Genomic DNA, 22,291 nt, shown 5'->3' on the forward strand with positions numbered 1-22,291 from the left:
CTGCTCAGCTGTACTCAATCCACACGCCAGGAGGTTAGTAGTTGGACGGATAACTACCAGCAAATCTATTCTATTATATATTAGTATTTACCTGTTTTTTTTTTTTTTTTTTTTTTTTTTTTTTTTTTTTTTTATTTTTTTTTTTTTTTTTTTTTATTTTTTTTTTTTATTTTAGATTTAGTACTGTTACTACTTTCTTTTTATTCTATTTATTCTTCTTTAACTGAAACTCAGCTGAACTGCCTGAATCTCAATATTTTATATTTACTAATCCTACTTATTCTTTATTTTACTATCCGTAGGCATTTGACAATCAGCTATGAGGAATGAACGTTATTTTTATTTTTTTATTTTTTTATTTTTTGAATTGAATTTTCAATCATCTGCGTATTGCATCTACTATCAATAACTTGAAGACATTGACCAATGTCTGCCAGTGAACTTTAGAGCCAAGGAAGCTACTAGAACAGAGTATGTATATGCCAGAAGGTCAAACTTGAAAATGAGATCGAAGATTAGTACTAGTACGGGCATATCACTCAACAGGTTCAAAGTTGATTGATTTCAAAGCATGAAATATTGTGTAAAAATAAAAAAAAGAAACGCCGAAGTACTGAGTGATGATACCAAATAGTAATGACAGACTGAATATTAAACATTCTTGTTGATCAGACATCAACATCCCGAAGAGAGCGCTTCGTCAACAGCGTCAGTTGCGAGAACCAAGTCGGATTCCCCAAGACATCCTCAACACTAAGGACATATCCTTGCCTCTCCATGTGAGCTGATATCAGACTAGCGCTTACCAAGTCACCACCAAGATCAAAAATTGTCTTGCCCGCTTTCACCTCAGGACTAAGGCGGCAATTGAAAGTGTCCCTCCACGCACTCTCAAGCGCCCATTGCATTTCAGTCGGGCTAATGCTAACAACCATTAACTGTTCATTTGTTGGGGTTGCACTGAGAGGCTCCTCTGAGGGCAGCAATGTGGTTGTCCACAGATATCTGATCTGGTCGGGAGATAACAAAGGCTGGTCCATGACATTGCAGAAAACGATGATAGACTCCGTCAGTTTCGCAGCCAGCAGTTCAGCGTCACGCTCAGACACCACGCCATGTGCGAAGTCCAGCTCAATTCGGAACATGTTGTTATCAGGCTTAGAAGTGATATGAACGTCGGTCATGTCCACTTTGCCGTGAGACAGATCTAGCTCCTGCTCAACGTGCATACTGCGGTTACGAGCAATATGTTCTCCATCGTCAAAGTCATGGTGATAAACGATGGATCCTGCATATGTCCACTTCGGCCATGTAGTGCAGTCACGGACAATTTCGCGTGTGCCTATATTCTCATGCTCCATGCTCGCAATCTGTTGGGTGTTCAATGCACTGAGAAGGTCGCGAACAGTCCATCCGTCGGTAAAAGATACTCGAGTAGGAATGATGTTCACGCAGTCTCCAAAGACATCTTGTGTCCCGGGCAAGCCCCGACCGTGAGTGAGGCTACAGAAAACCACGTCGTCGTTGGCAAGGTGTTTTGCCAGAACGTACGCCCAAGCAGCCTTCAGTACAGTATGAAATGTAAATCCAGTACCTTGAGCAATGCTCTTAGGAACATGTCTGGCGACACATGGTCCTTCGCCAAAGGTCAGGGCATATGAAGCATGGGGCTTGAGGTTCGTCATGCTAGAGCCCTTGAGGAGTCTGCGCCAGTGAGACTTAGCTTGCTCCCGGTTTGTACCAGCCACGGCATGCATGTAGTTGGAGAAACTAGCCTTAGACTTTTCTTGGAAGCTAGTGTCCGAAGGAATGTGGAATGAGTCGTCACTCCCGTCACCGTACATTTCTTCAAATGCGTTCCACATTTTCATCAAGCTCATTCCGTCATGTTGAGCATGGGAAATGCGGACCACAAGACGGTATTCGTTGTCGCGGATTTGATGCAAAATAGCAATCTTTGTTAGGAGCGAGCCATAACGGAGCTCATCGTCCCTGTCGCGTAATCGTAGCTCTTCTGTGCATTCCTCTAGGCTGGCATTCTCAATTCTCAAGACGGTTATATCCACAGGAAAGGCCTTCAGCACGACCTGCAAGAAGCTGTCTTTATGTGCGATGAAAAGGGTTCGCAAGAGATCATATCTATTGACGAGCTCATTGCACACTGCTCGCATCTTGCGCATATTTGGCACGCCCTTGCTATCTAAAGTGTGATAGAGTAGCAAGTCGCGGGACGCAGAGTGAGTCATCGCGATGGAACGAGCTTGATGATCCGTGACAGGGAGGATGTCTTCAACGTTTTCCAAGTCAATACCAAAGTCAAAGAGTCGAGAGAGTATCTGGTCTTTGTTGTGATCTTTGGACAGAAGCGAAGTGGGTTGAAATACCCGTGGCTCTTCCGACTGCGGCTTATCCACAGAACGAAGCAAAGCAGCCATTTCGCTGAACTTAGGATGCTTGAAAATATCTACAACGGAAAGCGATAGTCCGTGGTCACGGGCCGCGCCTACCAGCCTCATAGCACCGATGGAATCTCCACCAAGTTCGAAGAAGTTGTTTGTAGTGCTAATCTTTCGCGATCCTAATTTGAGAACTGAGATCCAGAGCTCCCGAAGTGCCACTTCCAAAGGAGTAGTGGGGGGTTGAGATTGCTGTTGAGCTTGGTTGATTGAGGTAAGCTGCTCCAGGGTGAGGCTTGAGGCCATTTCACGTAATCGGTGCCGATCAGTCTTCCCAGTAGCTGTTGTGGGAAAAACAGTAACAGGGATGTAGATCGAAGGAATCATATAAGATGGGATTTGTGTCGCGAGTTTCTCCCTAATTCCCTCGGTCGCCGCTTTCGTGCGGGCAAGAAGCTTTTCATCATTCGGGTTGATAGAATTCAGGTCGTCAAAGCTCACGAAGGCGACAAGTATGTTGTTGGAGCTAGCTTGGGGTGACACAACCTCGACCGCAACCTGAGCACTGCCATGACTCACCAGGTTTGCAGAAACGTGCGACTCGATGTCGCCTAATTCCACGCGTTGCCCGTTTATCTTGATTTGAGAGTCCCTTCGGCCCACAAATGACAAGCTACCATCGGTATTATAGGTGACTAGATCGCCCGTCCTGTACAGACGACCACGGCGGCCTGGAATTCCTGGACCAGCACCTTTGACTAGGAATGCTGGATCTTCAATAAATGCTGAGGCGGTTTTGACAGGGTCTCCGAGATAACCAGCACCAACAAGCGGACCTTCGAGTAATAACTCCCCAGGGATGCCAATCGGCATTAAATGTTGTGCAGTAGCAGGATCAACAATCCAAGTATTGAGTCCCACTCCTTTGCCGATGCTCACTTTGCCCTTGCTTATTTCCGCAGAATTAATCTCAGTAATTGTCGACGTCGGTGTGCATTCGGAAGGCCCGTACGGATTACGCACGCTTGTCAGGGCGGACCAGCGTTGGGCATATTCAAGTGAGAGCTTCTCGCCTCCCAGAACAAGGGTATCCAATTTAGCCAACGTACTGGCAGGTAAGACGCTTGCGGCCGACGGGGTCATATCAACGTGTGTACACCGTAAGCGGTCAATTGCGCCCGCCGGGTCATTTTTACGATCATCATCAGAAGGAATGCATAAGCAGGCCCCAATGGTCAAGGTGTGCAAGAAATTGGACCAGCTGACATCGAACGCATAAGAGGCAAAGTCAAAGACCCTAGAGGATGGCTTGAAGCCGTGTTCACTCTGCTGATGCTTGATGGCGCTGCTGTAGTTGGTATGAGTGATAATGACACCTTTTGGCGTGCCAGTGCTCCCTGATGTGAAGACAATGTAAATACTGTTTGCGGGATCGACTGCAGCCAGCGGCGTATCATCAGCCATCGCCTTCATGCTGGCTTTGTCTATAGCCAAGACGGGAGCCGTTGTGAGCCTGGCTGCTAGCTTAACCTTCAATGTCGAAGAGATCACAAGTTTAGCATCCACCTGTGCAACAATAGACTGGAGCCGTTCTTCAGGCTGGCTAGTATCCATCGTAACAGAGGCTGCACCTGTTTTCATAACTGCTAGCATGGCAACTGGTGTCCATTTTGATTTTTCAAAACATAGCGGGACGATGCTGCCTCTTCCGATGCCCATCTTGCTGAGGCTATTGGCAAGGCGTGTTGCAAAATTATCCAGCTCCGCATAGGTGAAATCGCCGTCCCATGAGCAAACAGCTGGTGCATCAGGCTGGCGGAATACTATCTTGGAGATCAGATCGTGAACGCAGATGTTGACCATGTCAGGAACAGTGGAGTTCCAGCTCCAAATATCTTGCTCATCTTGGGGGCTGATCAGAGCAGGTGGCTCATTGTGAAGAATAGCGGCAATGTTTGACTCCAGATGCTCGAGAATGCGTTTTGCCTGATTACTAGTGAGACAGCTGTGTGAGAATTCAAGGTCAATTTCGATGGACCTGGTTCCTTGGTTGATACCCAATACGATGTCGTACTATAAAAACATTAGTCCAGATGTATACACTCTCATGCTCAACAATCCACTGACTTCTGTTGGGTCCAAACCATCAATATTCTTGAATCGAAGTTTACCCTCCTCTGCTGATTGTTCATTATCGTCTCCTGACCTCTGAAAAGAGACAATAGAGTTGAAAAGCTGCTGATCGGACGCCAGTCCAAGCTCATGTTGAATGCTAGCAAGCGATATATGTTGGAAGCTCAAGTCCTGCAATAATTGATCCTGAAGTTGTCGCACGAGTGCCACACCAGGCTGTTGCCCATCCAAATCGGCACGGCAGACCATGATGTTAGTGTAAGCGCCGACAGATTCGTCCATCCCGGCGATTGGGAGGTCTCGACCAGATGCCAGATAGCCAAAGCAGACAGATTGATTTTGTACGTAGGTCGAGAGTGTCAAAGCCCAGGCGCTTTTGAGGAGACTTGCTGGCGTGACCTGGTTTATGCTACAGAAGTCTTGAATCTGCGCAAACATCTTGTCTTCGACAAAAACTCCAATCTCCGAGCTACACTCGTGCTTCTCCCGAGACATGCTCGATAGGGATGGAAAGCGGCAAGGTTCAAGGCCCTTGAGTTTTGTGTTCCAATACGAAATCTTTTGGGACTGTGGCTTAGCCAGCAAGTGGCTAGCAAATTCGCGTGTTGTTTTGACAAGGTCTGTTGACGACAGCCTATCACTATAAGCGTCAATCAGATCCTTAATCAAGATGTTGGAAGAGGCACCATCAGTAATAGCATGGCTCATTTCAATCTGACAAAAGACTTTGTCATCCGGCGTTTGACAAAGAGTGAGGCGATGAGGAGGTTTGGCCTGTTGGTAATCGACTTTCGGAAGCGAGGAAAAGGCTTTCAGGGCTTCCTCTTCAGTTTTAGCCTCAACAACGATAACATCCCCGGAGCACTCTTTGAGAAGGGCCTGGTAAAAGGCGGTAGATCCGTCAAGGCCAGTAATGAAAACTGTCCTCAGGGCAGGCTGGCGAGAAATCACCTTTTGCCAAGCAATTTTGAGGGTGTCGAGACAGATAGGATGGTCATGAGATGACAACACCTCGTATCGCTGAAGTGTCTTGTATGATTCTGGCTGCTTTATCTGACTGAGGAGCATTCCATCGACAATCGGAGAGCACGAGAAAATCTCCACAACAGTTGATTGGTTGATTGACTCGATCTCCGGAAGTAGTCGACTGGTAAGATCGTCAAGGCGCTGGTAGTCGAGACTGATGAACTTGAAGTCACACAGCGTATGCGTTGGGTTGGCCTCGAGAAGGACGAGGCAAATCCTTTCCAAAGAGGGTTGAACCTGGTCAATCCACTTGTTAATCAAGCTCTGATGAGCGATATTTTGATTGACGGAGAATTCAAAGTGCGCTTGCATTGCTTCAATGGCAACCTCGATGTTAAATAAAGACCCTGCAGATATTGAGCGACCTTGCTCACGTACATCGACAAGATCAATGTCTTCAAAAAGAGCTTGATGACTTTCTAGTTGTTGGAATTGGCCATGATAATTGAAAACAACTTCAGACACTGTATTATGGCTTTCAAAAGCTCTTTGCCCGTCGGGGTTCAGATATCGGGAGGTGAAGTAAGACCAGCCGTTCGCGGGAAGGCTGCGGCGGGCATCCTTGACGAGCCGCACCATGTCGGTCTCGCTGGTGGCATTATTTCTATAGATGTTGATGGGACTGAGTGTGGTAAACCATCCAACAGTGCTCGACAAGTCAATTTCATCGGACCAAGCTTCGCGACCATGACCTTCGTTGAATATGGTCAGGCTGTTGCGCTGGGAAAATGTCCGAAAGAATGCATCCCAAACAGCTGATAAAAGGATCTCTACTGGCTCTGTGTTCATGGCTTTGTTTGCCTCGCCCAGTAGTACAGCCGTAGTTTCTCGATCAATGGTGACCGATCGGAGCCTGTGGTCTGCCAAGCAGTTGGGCGTGTCGTGCGTATACTTCCAAAACTTGAGATTGTTATGGACGCCGTCAGTCGACAGCAAGTTGTGAGGCTTCAGAGTGGAAGATACAGCCCGCTCAGCTTGCAGCCTGCTCCACACTTGGAATGGTAGAGCGGCCGTTAGGGAATGGCCGTTGAGAATAGTCTCCAGATCATCTAAGATAATCCGCCAGGAGACCAAATCGGTAACCAAATGATGGGCTATCATGACCAGATGCTGCTGCTGGCCTAGTAAGCAAATATCAACCGAGAAGACAGGACCTTTCTCTATGTCGATCTGTCGGTGCCGCTCTTGAGCTAACGATGCAATCTCGCTCATGGACAGGTGCTGCGATACGTTCAAATGAAGAGCTCGTTTGCTGTGACTGAGGATTATTTGCTTCCATTTGCCCCCATGATGCTGGAATCGCGAGCGTAACATCGCGTGCCGATTGACCAGAGAAAGAAAGGCTGATTCTAGATCATTGATTCCCACTGTGCGCCTGAGTCTCACATAGAATCCTTGGTTGTAGAATCTGTCATGCTTCTGCTGGCTCATAAAGGGCGATTGGTCAAAGAACCACTGCTGGATGGGTGATAGTTCGAAAGGAACGTCAGTATGCTCTTCCTGACTGACTCCGGTAATGGCTGTTGCGCCCGAAAATGCTGCGAAATCCGCGAGGGTTTTACTTTGAAGGAGTGTTGAGACTGAGATGGAAATTCCCGCAGTTCTGTAGTGGGATGCAAGCCTCATTGCGGAAATGGAATCTCCACCATTCGCAATAAAGGATTTGTCGAGATTGATCTTGTCGACGGGCATATTAAGGACAATACTGCATTTCTGGCTGAGGGCTCTTTCGTCTTCTGTGTCTGGTTTTCGGATAATGTCGCTATCGTTCGCATTGTTGATTTTAGAAAAAAGCGTTTCATCCATATTTTCCAGCCAGGATTTGAGTGCCTTATTGTCTTGCTTTCCCGATGCTGTCATAGGGAGGTTGTACAAGACCACCCACAGAGATGGAATCATGTACTGCGGCAAAGACTCGCGCAATAACGATTGAAGGGCCTCGATGTGCTCATTGATGAGTTGGTCATGTTCCGAAGATGCCAGCTCAATCTTGTTTTCGGCGAGGTCCTCGCTAACATCATAGTTCACATCTGTGAGGCTGATCATAGCTACCAGCTTGTTTGCACAGAGGCCAGTGCTAGGCAATAGGGTCGCCACTTGTCGGGTCGCTGTGTATAGAGCTATATGACTCTCAATCTCAGCAAGCTCTACTCTCTGGCCATTGATCTTGACTTGTGTATCTTTCCGACAAACAAAAGTGAGACTGCCATCTGAGTTGTATCGCACAATGTCACCCGTCTTGTACAGCGTGCCGCGTCGTCCAGGTTGCGCGACAACGTTGCCGCGGAGCAAAAATGGTGGATCATTGATAAAAGCAGCATTCGTTTTCTCTGCATCATCAAGATAGCCAGCACCGACAAGCGGCCCCTCCAAGAACAGCTCGCCGACGCCTCCAATGGGAACGAGCGACTGCCCCGTCACAGGATCAACCACCCAAGTGTTGAGACCAGCAGGCTTACCAATGCTAGCACCAAGATCGTATCCACGCCCAATTCCCTCGGTAAATGTGGCAGTTGGAGTGCACTCGCTTGGTCCGTATGAGTTTTTAACTGTCACAAACTGGGACCACTTTGTTGCGTACTCCGCTAGGAGACGTTCGCCACCTAAAGTGAGGGTATCAAGCTGCTGAAGTGACTCTTTGGACAGGACTAGTGCTGCCGAAGGCGTAAGATCAGCGTGAGTTGGCTTCAGTCGCGCAATCGAACCGTTTAGATCATTCTTTCTGTCAGCATCGGATGGGATACAGAGACAAGCGCCGCTCTCAAAGGTCAGTAGCGCATTGGCCCATGCGACGTCAAATGCATATGAAGCAAAGTCATAGACACGCGAGGTTGGAAGGATGCCTTGAACTTCTTTCTGGTGTTTAATTGCACTGGCAAAATTGCAATGTCGAATTATAACACCCTTCGGGACACCCGTACTACCAGAGGTGAAGACCAAATACAGTCTGCTGGACGGATCGACAACTGGAAGTGTAGCATTAAGGCTAGGTTTTAATAAGCAGTCAATACCTTGGCCATTGACAACGAAGCTTTGCGCCTTTGTCAGACTCCGGACAAGAGGCAACTTATCAGCTGAGCTTAGCGCGACCGTGGGATTTGCCTGGTCGATAATCATGCGAAGTCGGTCTTTGGGCTGACTGGTATCGACAGCCACCGACGCAGCCCCTGCTTTCATGACACCAAGCATCGCGATCGGCATCCACTTGGACTTCTCGAACAACAGCGGTACGATGTCCTGAGAGCCAACACCAAGGCCGACGAGGTGGTGCGCAACATAATTTGACAGGTCATCCAGTTGACGGTAAGTCCAGTTGCCGTCCCATGCGCATACAGCTTGGACATGCGGCAGTCTGCGTGCCACAGAGGAGATGAGCTCATGAACAGGCGTGTTGACTGACTGGGGGACTACGGCATTCCACTTCCAAATATCTTCCATGTCTTGTCTGCTGGTGGTATCAATATCAGAAACGACAAGGCCACTACCAGAGCAGCATATTTGACGAAGCACGTGCTCAAACTGCTTTGTAAATCGCTTGACCTGTAGTTCATCGATTACATTGGAATCAAAGTTGGCCTTTATGAGCAAACTGTCGGGTCCGAGATGGCATTCGAGAGTAAGGGCATATGTTCCAATTTCTTGAATGCCCATAGGATCATCAGCTCCTTCTCCGATATCACGGGCAATTATATCGCTCTGCCACTGGGCTGTCTCTTCTGCCGGCTGGACAATGAGAAGTGACTGGAAGTTACAGGCCCGTTCGGCGTCAGGACTTGACTTCCGTATTTGCTGCAGACCAAATTGTTCAAACGCTATCATGTCAATGGACTGATGCTGCATCTGTGTGAGGAAGGCTTGGAGACGCTGCTCGCGGTCAATGCGAACACGAACTGGCACTGTCGCAATAGTCGGACCTATCATTCTTTCTACTCCAGGGAGCCCAACCTGCCGACCGTTGGAAGTCACGCCAAAGCAAACGTCTTCTGAATTGGTGTAGGCCGCCGTTAAAAGTGACAGTGCCGCACGCACCAACGTAAAAGCAGTGACATTAGTCTTGGGCCACTGCAACTCTTCAACTGTGTGCAAAATGGTCTTTTCAGACTTGGGCACGAACGTGGCAGTTGGTAAGGAGGGAAAAGTGGGTGCCTCTGAGCCTTGGAGTTGGTCTTTCCAAAACTTGGCAGCCGCGTCGTTGTCGAGACTTGAAATGTGCTTGACGAAGTGTCTGAAATCCGGGCTTTCATGCCTGGAAGACCCAGCATAAAAATTTTCGAGCTTTTCGAAGACCAGATTCAGCGCCCAGCCATCATATACTGCATGATGCAGAGTCAAAACAAAATAGTGTTTGTTGGTCTCTTGTACTAGTCCGAATCGCACCAAGGGCATACCCAGACCAGTTGTCTTCTCATTATCAGCAGCCACGAAGTCTACCAAACTGGAGGCTTCTGCCGATGTCCACTGTGCTGGTTGTTTGATGACAGCTTGCACCAAACCTTGTTCCGCGATGTCTACGATCCGAGTTCGTAGTATTGGGGTGCTCTCCAACACCGCCTCCCAAGCGGCGCAGAACTTTTTGACGTCTGTTGATCTCTTCAGTTCCAAAATGCACCGGATGATGTAGTCGCCGGGGCGCTTTGTTGTCAGCGCCAGCAAGCCCTCTTGCAGGGGTGTGCAAGGATACAAGTCTTCGACTTGGTTACTGTCCACGCCACATAAAGCGGATGTTTCTGCAACAGCCCAGTCGAAATCAGAGCCAGGTTTGAGGAGAGAGAATTCCTTGATTGAAATATCCTGCGACGGCTCTGTTCGTATCATAAGTTTTGCCATATCACTTAGTTTCGGGTTCTTGAGAATATCAGCCACGTTTAGCGTGAAACCAAGTTCCCGGGCAGAACTCGCTAAGCGTATTGCGCCCACGGAATCACCACCGACGCGCATGAAGTTGTCGTGTGCACCGATCAAACTACTTTCAACTCCTAGCACAGTCCCCCATAGGATCTGCAGCTGTATCTCCATCTCTGTGCCAGGTTGACAACGATCAGGACCGTGGGAGTCAGCTGAAATGAGCTGGTCCCAGGTAACATCTTTGGCCATCTCGCGTAAACGACGGCGGTCTGTCTTGCCTGTCGCTGTGACAGGGATTTTCTGCAATGGAATATAAGCGGATGGTATCATGAATGCAGGGATTCGAGCAGCAAGACTCTCATCCAGCGATATGGCTGTGCGCTTGGCTAGGCTTAGCAGATCGGCCTCATCCATGCCCTCAGTGACAGTAGGTCCGAAGTAAACAAAAGCTACAAGCATTGGACGTGAGCTTCCTTGCGGTGTTACAAACTCGACTAAAGCTTGACCTTCACTGAAGTCCGGTAGCAGCGCCCCGTTTATGTGAGACTCAATATCACCGAACTCAACTCGCTGTCCGTTGATCTTGACTTGCGAATCCTTTCGGCCAAGGAAAGTCAAAGTACCGTTGGAGTTATACCGAACAATATCTCCGGTTTTGTATAGGCGGCCACGTCTGCCAGGGTGGCCCACCGATCCACGCAGAAGAAATGGCGGGTCATATACGAATGCGGCAGCCGTTTTGACAGCATCACCCCGGTAGCCGGCGGCGACTAATGGGCCTTCAAGTAGAAGCTCTCCCGCACTGCCAATTGGTACAAGAGCCGTACCAGTGGCTATGTCCGCGACCCAGGTATTCAGACCCGCTCCCTTGCCAATTGTGATTGACTGATCCTGTCTGCCGCAGATGGTTTGTACTGTGCTGAATGTTGTACATTCAGTGGGGCCATATAGGTTGGATATCGTGACACTTTCGTCAACTGATCTAAAAGTGTCAACATGTAAAGGTTCGCCGATGAAGTGGACGTTGCATAGGCTGTTCAGAGCGTCAAGCTTTAGGCCGCGGATAGCAGAAGGTGTCAATATGACAAGGTTTGCCCTCATCCTAACAATAGCGGCCATAAAGTCAGTCTTTCTTTCATTGTCGCTCGGGATGCAAACGCAGCTTCCAGCAGAAAGACCCTGTAGTAAGTTGCACCAGACAACATCAAACATATAGGAAGAAAAGTCGAATACCCTAGATTCAGAAGTGAATCCAAGCGAGTGTCGCTGGTGTTTGATCGCACTGGCAATGTTGGAGTGAGTAACTGCCACTCCCTTTGGCAGCCCTGTACTACCGGATGTGAATACCACATAGAGCGTATCACTGGGGTTGACATGAGGAAGTTGGCTTCCACTCGGAACATTCAAATTTTCCAATTCTTTGTCGCTTATTGTGAGGACTTTGATGGGGCTGGGAAGCTCGCTGATTAGTCGGCTTGCAAGCTGTCCGTTGGCAAATGATGACAAGACAATAGGTGACTTCACTTGATTTACGATTGCTCGTAGGCGTTCCTCTGGTTGGGTTGAGTCCATGGCAACAGATGCGCCTCCTGCCTTCATGACAGCCATCATTGCTATGGGTGTCCACTTTGACTTTTCGAAGCAAAGCGGGACAACCACTTCAGGGCCAACACCATAGGAGACTAGAAGGTGGGCAAGCTTATCTGACAGCTTGTTGACTTCAGCGTAAGTCCAATCGCCATCCCATGCACAGATTGCCGGAGCTTGGGGGCGTTCATGACAAGTTCGCGTAATGATATGATGCACACACTCGTCGACAGTGACTGGCACGTTTGAGTTCCATTGCCATATGTCAGATATATCTTCTGTGCTGACCATGTTGACGCTTCTTAAAGTCTGATGATCTCCCGAAGCATGCTGAATTAGAGCGGCAGCTGTAGATTGCATGAGTGAAAGTACGCTCTCTGCCTGGATGCTTGAAAGACAGGCGTGTTTATAGTCAAAAACAATTTCGATGTGGTCGGTAGCGTGCCCAATATTCAACACAATGTCGTACTAGGATTTGTCAGATTCCGTAAAGAACTTTGACATGCCATACAACGTACCTCTGTGGGATCCTGTCCGTCCAAGGCCTTGATGACCAAACCCTCGTCTCCTGCCGGCTCATCGTCCTGCTTCTGATATGATAGGATGGAGTTGAAAAGTGGGTTATCGGAATTTATGCCTAGTTCATGCTGGATGCTTGCTAGTGAGCAGTGCTGGTGCTCCAGATCTTGCATAACTTGATCATGAACAGTCTGAACAAATTGAAGTATTTCGGTTTCTCGGTTAATATTGACTCGACAAACCAACATGTTTGTGAATGCACCGATAGATTTATCGATGCCAGCAATAGGCAAGTCGCGGCCAGATGCTAGATACCCAAAGCATGTCGAGTCGTTGCCGGTATAGGCGGCCAGAGTAAGCGCCCATATGGTCTGAAATAAACTGGCCGTCGTGACTTCTACTATATTGCAGTAATCCTGGATTTTGCTAAACAGAGAGCCACGAATTTTGCAGACGGATGTACCGGTGCCTTGTGTTGAAGCACCCGAAATTTTGGGGAAGTGGCAGGGATCCATTCCCGAAAGCTTTTTCTTCCAGTATGACAGTTTTTCCCCAAAAGAGGAAGTGAGTTGGGCCCGAGCAAACTCACATGCTGTGTCCGTGAGATTCATTGGCATCGAGTTGCCGTTGTATGCCTGGAGAAGATCATTGGCCAAAATAGATGTCGATGCACCGTCTGTGATGGCATGACTCATCTCGACCTGGCAGAGTACTCTACTAGGTGAGATTCGACACATCGCGACTCTATGAGGTGGCTTGAAGCTCTGATAATTGATTGGGGTTAGATTCTTGAACATCTCCAAGGCTTCGGTGTACTCGTCGCTGGCAGCATGCAGGATGATAAGCTCGGCGTGGTACTGAGACAGCACAACTTGATTGAATGCAGCGGCTTTATCCATGCCAGGGATAAAGACGGTTCGTAGAGCAGGTTGATTGGCAACCACTTTTTGCCATGCTAGAGAAAGATGCTCTATGTCGATTTGGTCGTCGATGTGGGAAGTAATCTCGAAATGTTGCACTGTTTTATACGATTCTGGGTCTTTGAACTGGCTGATCAGAATACCATCAACTGTGGGAAGACAGCGGTAAATGCATTCTACTGTGGAATTATTTAGCTTCTCAATTTCTGGGATGACACTTTCCTGTAATCGATCCAGCTCCGTATACCCGAGGCTCAGAAATTCGTAGTCGCAAAGCGTGCGATGTGAGATTTCTGTAGACACAAGCTCATTGGAAATGGTCTCCAATGACTGTGGAATTGCTTTGATCCAATCTGAAATACAATCCTGGTGATTAATGTAGCGGTTGGCAGAAACGTCGAAGGTGACCTGCCCTCGATCTATCGAGACTTCGACAGCAATCAAGGAAGAGGCGGGAAGAGCTGGTCCTTGCTCGCAGACTCCACTGAGTGTAACATTTTCAAACATCGCCTTCTCGTTCTCCAGCTGTTGAAATTGGCCGTGATAGTTAAAGGTTATTTCCATAATAGAGTCGTGCGATTTGAACGCCGATTTTCCCGATTCATTGAAATATCGAGAAGCAAAGTAAGCCCAGCCATTTGCAGGCAGGAGCCGCCGCGCATCTTTGACAACGCGTACTAGACTTGCGACAGACTTGTGTACGTCGCTCTTTGACACATGGATGGGGCTGATGGTAGTAAACCAGCCGACAGTGCGGGAAAGATCAATATCTGAGGACCACGGCTCGCGACCATGTCCTTCAATAAAAATAGTGAGACCGTCTCTTTGGGGGAACGTCTTGAAGAATGCATGCCAAACAGCCGCAAGAAGGAGGTCCACAGGTTCAGTGTTGAACGGGTAATTTGCGTCTTTGAGGATGAGCTCTGTAATGCTGCTGTCGATCTTGGTACAGAAATTTAGGTGATCCTCGACGGTGTTCTTGGTTTCTGCTGTGGCTTGCCAGAAATCAAGGTTGTTATTAATTCCAGTGGTCGAAAGAACATTTTCAGGATCAAATAGGCTCGATTCCTTCGCCCGCTCAATTTGCATATCATTCCAGACTTGAAATGGAAGACTTGGTTGCAAATTACTACCACCGAGTAGAGATTCTATGTCCTCCAGGATGACACGCCACGAGACTAAATCAACAACAAGATGGTGAGCAATCAGGATCAGGTACTGTTCTCCAAACGCATTATGGCAAATGTCAGCAGAGAATACTGGCCCCTTTTCGATGTCGATCATCTGGTGGCGTGATAGAGCTAGTCGCTCTATATCCGCTGGAAGGCACATGTGATGAACACCAAAGTGATATAAACCATTGGTGTCAGGCTTAAGCGTTTTTTGGGTCCACTCGTCGCCGTTCCGATGAAAGCGAGCTCTCAACATAGAGTGATGCTGAACAACTTTGGAAATCGCCGAGCCAATATCCTTTGTCAATAATGGGCGCTTAACCTTGAGATAAAATCCTTGATTGTCGAAGTTGTCATTGGATCTCTTGTAGAGACCTTGTTCAAAGAACCACTTTTGGATCGGCGACAGCGCAAAAGAGTCACTTTTCTCCTCATAGAAGCCCAACACGTTGGAAGCTGACTTGATTTCTGAAGATGAGGCCAAAGCGGCCAAAGTTTTGCTCTTTAGCAATTTAGCCACCGAAAATACGACGTTGTCCGCGCGACAATGAGCAACGAGCCTCATGGCGGAGATGGAATCACCACCATTTGCAATGAACGACCGATCCAGGTTCACCTTCGATGCTGTAATGTTGAGAATTGTAGCACAAGCCTCTACTATGACCTGTTCCAATTCTGTCTCAGCCTTGCGAAGCTTCACGTCGCCATCAGACGCAGTTAAAATATTGGCAAACGTCTTGGCATCCATGCTATCAAGCCATGATTTCAAAGCTTTGTAATCGAGCTTTCCGGACGTTGACAACGGAACATGCTGGAGTGGAATCCAAATTGAGGGAATCATATAAGCAGGAAGAGTGTCGCTGAGACTAGACTTTGCGGACTCGGTGTAAGCCGTAACAAGGGTCGAATACTTGGAATCAATGAGTCGAATTTGATCGGCGGCTGTCTGAGTTTGGCCAGTTCCCTGGATGCAGACAAATGCAACTACCCTATTTGCACACAGCCCTGACTTAGTAAACAAAACAGCCACCTGGATAGTCTTAGAGGTGCGACGAATGTGGCTCTCAATCTCAGTCAACTCGACACGCTGACCATGAATCTTGACCTGAGCGTCCTTGCGCCCAACGAAACTAAGACTTCCGTCCGGGTTGTAATGAACCAGATCGCCAGTCTTATACATTCTGGTATGTCTTGCTTGACCTTGAGGGCATATTTGCAATAGGAACTGAGGGTCTTGCACAAAGGAAGCGGCCGTCTTTGTGTCATCGCCGAGGTACCCTGCGCCAACGAGAGGCCCCTCGAGCAGGAGCTCTCCGACTCCGCCGACTGGAACTAAAGAGTCTGTAACAGTATTCACAATCCATGTATTCAGACCCAGTCCTCTTCCAATACTGGATTTGTACTCATCGGTGGGTGTTACCGTCGCAATGGTAGCCGTGGGCGTGCATTCACTGGGACCGTATGGGTTCTTGAGGCTGACCAGTGAGCTCCAGCGCTGTGCGCTCTCGACAGAGAGCTTCTCGCCTCCGAGTACAACCGTCTCAAGCCTTTTGAATGACTTCTCTGGGAGCAAGCTTGCTGCGGAAGGCGTCATGTCAACATGGGTAGCGCCGAACCTCTCCAACGACCCGGCCAGGTCATCACGGCGGTCCTCATCTGACGGAATACACAAGCAGGCACCAATGGTAAGTGCATGTATGAAGTTAGACCAGCTAACGTCAAACGCGTATGAGGCAAAGTCATAAATCCGAGATGTCGATTTGAAACCATGAGCTTTTTGTTGGTGTCGGATGGCACTGCTAAAGTTAGAGTGTGTGATAATAACGCCCTTAGGAACACCCGTGGTGCCAGATGTGAAAACAACATATAGCTTGCTGGAGGGGTCAACGGTGGGAAGAGGCTCGGCGGTGATGTGCATAGTAGAAATAGAATGTTGGTCAACAACAAGGTTTGGAGCTTTAGTGAGTTGGGCACCCAAGCCCTGCTTAGACGCCGATGACAAGATCACTCGAGGGTCAGTCTGGGAGATAATCGACCGTAATCTCTCCAGAGGCTGAGAGGCATCGAGGGTGACTGACGCTGCCCCGGCCTTCATCACAGCCAGCGTTGCCACTGGTGTCCATTTTGACTTTTCAAAGCATATAGGTACAACTGTATTGGCAACGCCAAACGGAGCAAGCGCGTGTGCAAGACGGCTAGACAAATCATCAAGCTCGATGTAACTCCACTCACCATCCCAAGCACAAATAGCAGGGGATTGAGGTTGAGCTCTTACTGTGTCCGAGATGAGATCGTGGACACAGGCCTCGAGGGCGTCTGGGACAACTTCATTCCAAGTCCAGATGTCATGCAAGTCCTCTTTGCAGACGGTGGAAACATCTCCCAAAGTTATTTGCTTTTCTTCTCCCTGTTGCTTGCGCTGCAAAGGCCAATTACTCAACGATTGAGATGGCCGTCCTTGATGATCTGTGGGGAAGTTGAACAAAGCCCTGCTGGTTCGGTCTCCTCGTGAATGGTGTCGGTGGAATATGGCATCCAAGCCACCGCGCTGAGAAAATTGCCGACTCCAGCTGATCTCCACTTGCCATCCTGTCTGGTGAGCTATTTGTTGCAGATCGAGAGCCGAGAGTGACGAGCATTCTTGTGATGTTTGGCGGATAGAAGAGAGCCAGTCCTCGGCATCGGGACCGGCAGTGAGGCCACTATCAAGCCATTCAATCACGTGCCTCTCGTAGACTGTCATGCTATAAGGTATATTGCATACGGCCACAACTGATGAGGGGGACGGGTCTCGTAAGAAAGAATCCTGTACAAGTTGTAACAGCGACTGACGATTGAGTTGACGCCCGGAATAGTTAATCCAGCTCTCTTTCTGGATATCGTGGAGTTGTAATGGCTGAGCCAGTTGGTTTGAGTCTTTGAGATGCACGACGGCAGCGTATCGATAGGCACTCAGCTCGTTCGTCGACTTCAATCTTTTTGGAAGAATCTCCACATGTTCGACGAGTCCAGGGAACCGGTCGATTAAGGATGTGAAAAAAGCGGGATCTACCAGCAACTCCAGCTCGACTTGCTCCATGTTGGCCATCATCTGTCGGATCTCGTCCTCGGTTGCAGTATCTCCTGCAATATGCAGCGCCCTGGTAACCTGGAACTCTCGAAACAGCGCGTAGGAGCGAATGTCGCCGAAAAAGATCGTGCGGACTGTTTCCAGCTGAACTAGGTCCTCAATTACTTTGAGCAGATAGTCTTGACTGGGAAAGTACTGGACGACAGAGTTCACGATGACCATGTTAGCAGAGATGGGTACGCCTAGGCTGTTGATGTTGTCTGCTGTTCCCTTTATATTATAGACACGGTCGGCCAACTGGGGAATGGATTTAACTGTGGAACAAACGAAGTCCACGGCCTTTTCTGACGGGTCAAGTCCAACATAACTGTGCAGGCCGTTGACAAGATTGAACAAGATCATTCCACTGCCGGACCCCAGCTCGAGTATGTTGGCTGTCGATCCGCTGCTGCGTATTGTGGCAATAGTATCGTCAAGCCACTCGTTCAATTCGACATTGTCCATTTGGTTGCCATTGTACATGGACGTCCATCCGATGAAGTCACGCCCAATCTTCTCCAATTGGACATCATCAATAGTTCCATAGACCTCCTTATCGAACATTCCCTCCCATACCATGACTTGCTGCGTTTCATGGCCAGCGACTGCCTTGTCATCATCGGGTAGCTTAGTGTGCTCGGTGCCTCCATTAACTTGGACTTCTGAGTCGTTCATGAGCTGGTCTTCTCCATAAACCTGCAGGCCACTGTCACAAGCCTTCTTTGCAACGTCTTGCAATTTCGGGCGACGGAATATGTCTGACACAGCCAGTTTCAAGCCAAGCTTACGAGCTTCTGTCACAACTTCCATGGCAGCAATAGAGTCGCCGCCGAGTTGGAAAAAGCTGTAATCTAGCCCAATTGATGCTTGATTAAGGTTGAGTACCTGTGCCCAGATTCGCTGCATCTGCCGCTCAGTTTCCGTTGTTGGCTGCCGCAGCGATTCAAGTGTTGTTCTCTGTCTGTGAATTATCATCGTCAGATGACATATTTGACCAAGGACATGCTCAAACTGCTGTGACAAACGGCGTACTTGATGCTCCGATATGACTGTGGAACAATAGTTCATATGGAGGTCAAGGCCATCTTTCTTGAGCAGACACTCCATAGTCAAGGCGTAAGTCCCCAGCTCTGCGGCGCTGTTTCCATCTCCTTTCCTTATGTCGTCGGCAATGTTGGTAAAAATGTCGCTCGGTGCTGTGGCCGAGCCCTCCGCGGGCTGAACAACAAGCAGTGTCTGAAACTGGCATGCTCGCTCCGCATCTGCATTGATATGTCGAATCTGATGCAGCCCAGTCTGCTCAAACTCGATCATATCTGCGGCCTGAGATTGAATTCGTTGTAAGAACTCTCCCAACTCGTCTTTGCTGTCGATCGAAACGCGCACAGGTACAGTGGCTATAGTTGGTGCAATAAGCTCTTCAACCTCATCCACGGCGGCTTGTCTGCCCGTCGTTATGCTGCCGAAGACAACATCTGGGCTGTTGGTCAGACTGGATATCAAGATAGAGTAAGCCGCACGAATTGTCGTCGATGGGGTGATTCCATTTTTTGGCCATTGTATTCCTTCCACAGAATGAGTGTACAGTTTGTCCGATCTAGGCTGGTAGTCGACAGATGGCAAACTCGGAAAGATCTGGGCTTCGACGTCTTGGAACTGTTCGGTCCAGAACGAATGAGTCTTCTCGCCATCCCTCGTTGAAATATACCTGATAAAACGTTTAAAATCGGGTGAGTTTGACTGCGCGTCTGCCTTTCCGGCGTACTCGTTCTCGAGCTTTTCGAGTAAAAGCTGAAGTGACCACCCGTCATACAGGGCATGGTGCAGTGTCCAGACGAAGTAGTGCTTAAAATCAGACGAGTCGCCGGTGACAATTTCAAATCTGCCTAATGGCATGCCTAGCCCGAATTGATGCTTGTGGTCTCTCGCCTGGCTCAAGGTCCTCCTTTGGATCGACGAATTTGACCACTGCTCGTTTAGAACAGCCTGTACCAACCCCTGGCTAGTGATGTCGACAATTCGTGTTCTCAAAATGGGCGTCGTAGCAACTACTGTCGCCCAGGCTTTACCTAGGCGCTCTATGTCGCATCGATGGTGTAGCTCCAGCGTATACTGCATGATGTAATCACCCTCGCGTTTTGCGGATAGGGACATCATGCCTTCCTGTAGCGGTGTGCAGGGATAAATGTCTTGAATTTGATTCCCTTGTACGTTGCACGATGCTGCAGCCTCTCTGAGGGCTAGATCAAGATTAATATCATTGCTCAGAAGCTCAAATGGCATAATTTCAGGTGCCTGCTCTTGCTCCACTGTTTCAACCACCTGTGCCATGTCCTGTAGTCGCGGATACTTCAGCACGTTGGCCACGCTCAGGGAGAAGCCTTCTCTTCGAGCTGCAGTGACGAGTTTCAAGGCTGCATTTGGGTTGCTGGCTCTTTGCAAAAAGTTATCGTCGAGAGCAATAAGGTTTTCGTCAATCCTGAGGATAGAGCCCCAGAGTCTTCTCAACTGTTTCTCTCGCAGAGTGAGAGGGATCCGAGCCTCATTAGGTGCTGCGCCAAAGCCTGCCAAGACAGTCAAGTCCATTGATTCACCAATGGCCCGCAGTTGGCGTCGGTCTGTCTTGCCTGTCGGAGACAATGGGAAGTTCCTCAACGGAATGAATACAGCAGGAACCATATATGAAGGGACATCTCGAGCAATATTGCTTCTCAAGTTAGACATCATCTTCTCTGTTTTTAAAAACAACTGTTCCGCTATTCCCGTATCCTCTACACCAAGGTCGACCTCGAGGAATGCTGCCAGGACAGCATTGGAACCCGTCTTCGGTGAAATAATTTCTGCTGCAATTTGTCGCACAGACACGGTACCATGTGGGATGTGGCGGTTAATATGATGCTCAATATCACCCAGCTCAACTCGTTGGCCGTTAATCTTGACTTGCGTGTCCTTACGGCCAATAAATGTCAAGCTACCGTCTTTCTCGTAACGGACCAGGTCGCCGGTCTTGTAGAGACGCCCGTGCCTCCCAGGATGCCCAGGTCCATCGCCGCCATTGAGCAGAAAAAGCGGATCGTTGACAAAGGCTGCAGTGGTCTTCGTCTGGTCGTTCAAGTAGCCATTGCCAAGCAGATGCCCTTCAAGTAATAGCTCTCCAACCTGTCCAATAGGCACCAAAATTCCTTCATTCTCACTGTCTACAACCCAGGTGTTGACACCCAAGCCTCGGCCAATGCTGCTAATTTTTGAATCATCATCATCCGGTCGAATTGTAGCGATAGTTGATGTAGGCGTACATTCACTCGGTCCATACGGATTTTTCAATGTTACTAGCGATGATAAATGTCTGGCAAGCTCTGCAGACAGCTTTTCGCCACCTAAAACAAGTGTTTCAATCTTGCAGAGCAAGGTATCAGGGAGAAGGCGAGCAACAGACGGGGTCACATCGATATGTGTAGCACACAGTGAGCGTATGGACTCGATGAGATTGTCCTTACGGTCCTGCTCTGATGGAATACACAGACAGGCGCCGATGGTGAGGGTGTGGATGAGATTTGACCAACTCACATCAAAAGCATACGAAGCAAAGTCATACACTCTTGAAGTGGACTTGAATCCATGCGCTTCTTGTTGGTGGAGAATGGCAGTAGAATAATTGAGATGTGTGACGACGACTCCCTTGGGAGTTCCTGTACTTCCGGAGGTAAAGACCACGTAGAGATTGTTGTCCAGACTGACGTCAGGGAGACGGGCGACTGAGTCCGGCTCGAAATGCATTTCGGATAGAGAATTTTCATCAATTGTCAATGCTACTGCAGACTCGGCGATAATTGACTTGGCCAACTGGCTCTTGGACGGGGAGCATAGTATCACTACAGGGTCGACCTGGTTGATGATAGACTGTAATCGAGTCTGTGGCTGGCTTGTATCGAGTGCAATGGAGGCTCCACCCGCCTTCATGACGGCCAGCATAGCCAGAGGCGTATACTTCGACTTTTCAAAACATATGACAACATTGGTTCCAGGGCCAACTCCAGAGTCAAGCAAACGCAATGCCAGTTTGGTAGAAGTATTCTCAAGCTCACCATACGTCCACCTCCCGTCCCAAGCGTCGACGGCAAGTGCATCTGGCTGCTGGAGAGCTTTGTCGGTGATGAGGGTGTGAACGCATGTCTCACCCGCCTCAGGCACGTTAGCGTTCCAAGACCATATTTGATGAATATCTTCCATGGTTGCTGATGTTGTAAGATCATTGGGAGATCGCATTTTGATAAGGTTTATTGATCGTTTGAGGGATTGATGAATGTATTGTTATGAAGCAATTGATGGAATTCTGTGGACTCTTCTCATTTTAAGATGTTTGGACGGGGCATCAGCAGAATATATGAAGATGTGCCAGCTATAGTACCAACACTGTAACTATGCTAGTAAAACGCCATTAAGGCCAGACTCCCCCGACGGGCAATGAATTTCCGAGGTCGTCATCCTGGGCTTAGTCGGAAAGCACATAAGCAAATATGCAGTATACTGTTGCATCTGAATCCTACAGCGCCAAAGCAAGTTTTCCCCAGCAAACATGTGCTA

The 22,291-nt window shown here is 48.6% G+C and overlaps 1 protein-coding gene across 1 annotated transcript; it reads right to left on the reverse strand.

Moving 5' to 3' along the window:
* Positions 1 to 668: 668 nt before the first annotated feature.
* Positions 669 to 21,937, reverse strand: BDQ94DRAFT_173144 (uncharacterized protein; the record flags this gene model as incomplete). The annotated part of the gene is made up of 3 exons (XM_026772102.1): positions 669 to 4,469; positions 4,524 to 12,455; positions 12,506 to 21,937. The coding sequence occupies 3 exons, from the start codon at positions 21,935 to 21,937 to the stop codon at positions 669 to 671; spliced, it is 21,165 nt and encodes a 7,054-aa protein (XP_026623184.1).
* Positions 21,938 to 22,291: the final 354 nt, after the last annotated feature.

Source organism: Aspergillus welwitschiae (genome assembly GCF_003344945.1).
Source record: "Aspergillus welwitschiae strain CBS 139.54b unplaced genomic scaffold BDQ94scaffold_31, whole genome shotgun sequence".
Lineage (NCBI taxonomy): Eukaryota > Fungi > Ascomycota > Eurotiomycetes > Eurotiales > Aspergillaceae > Aspergillus > Aspergillus welwitschiae.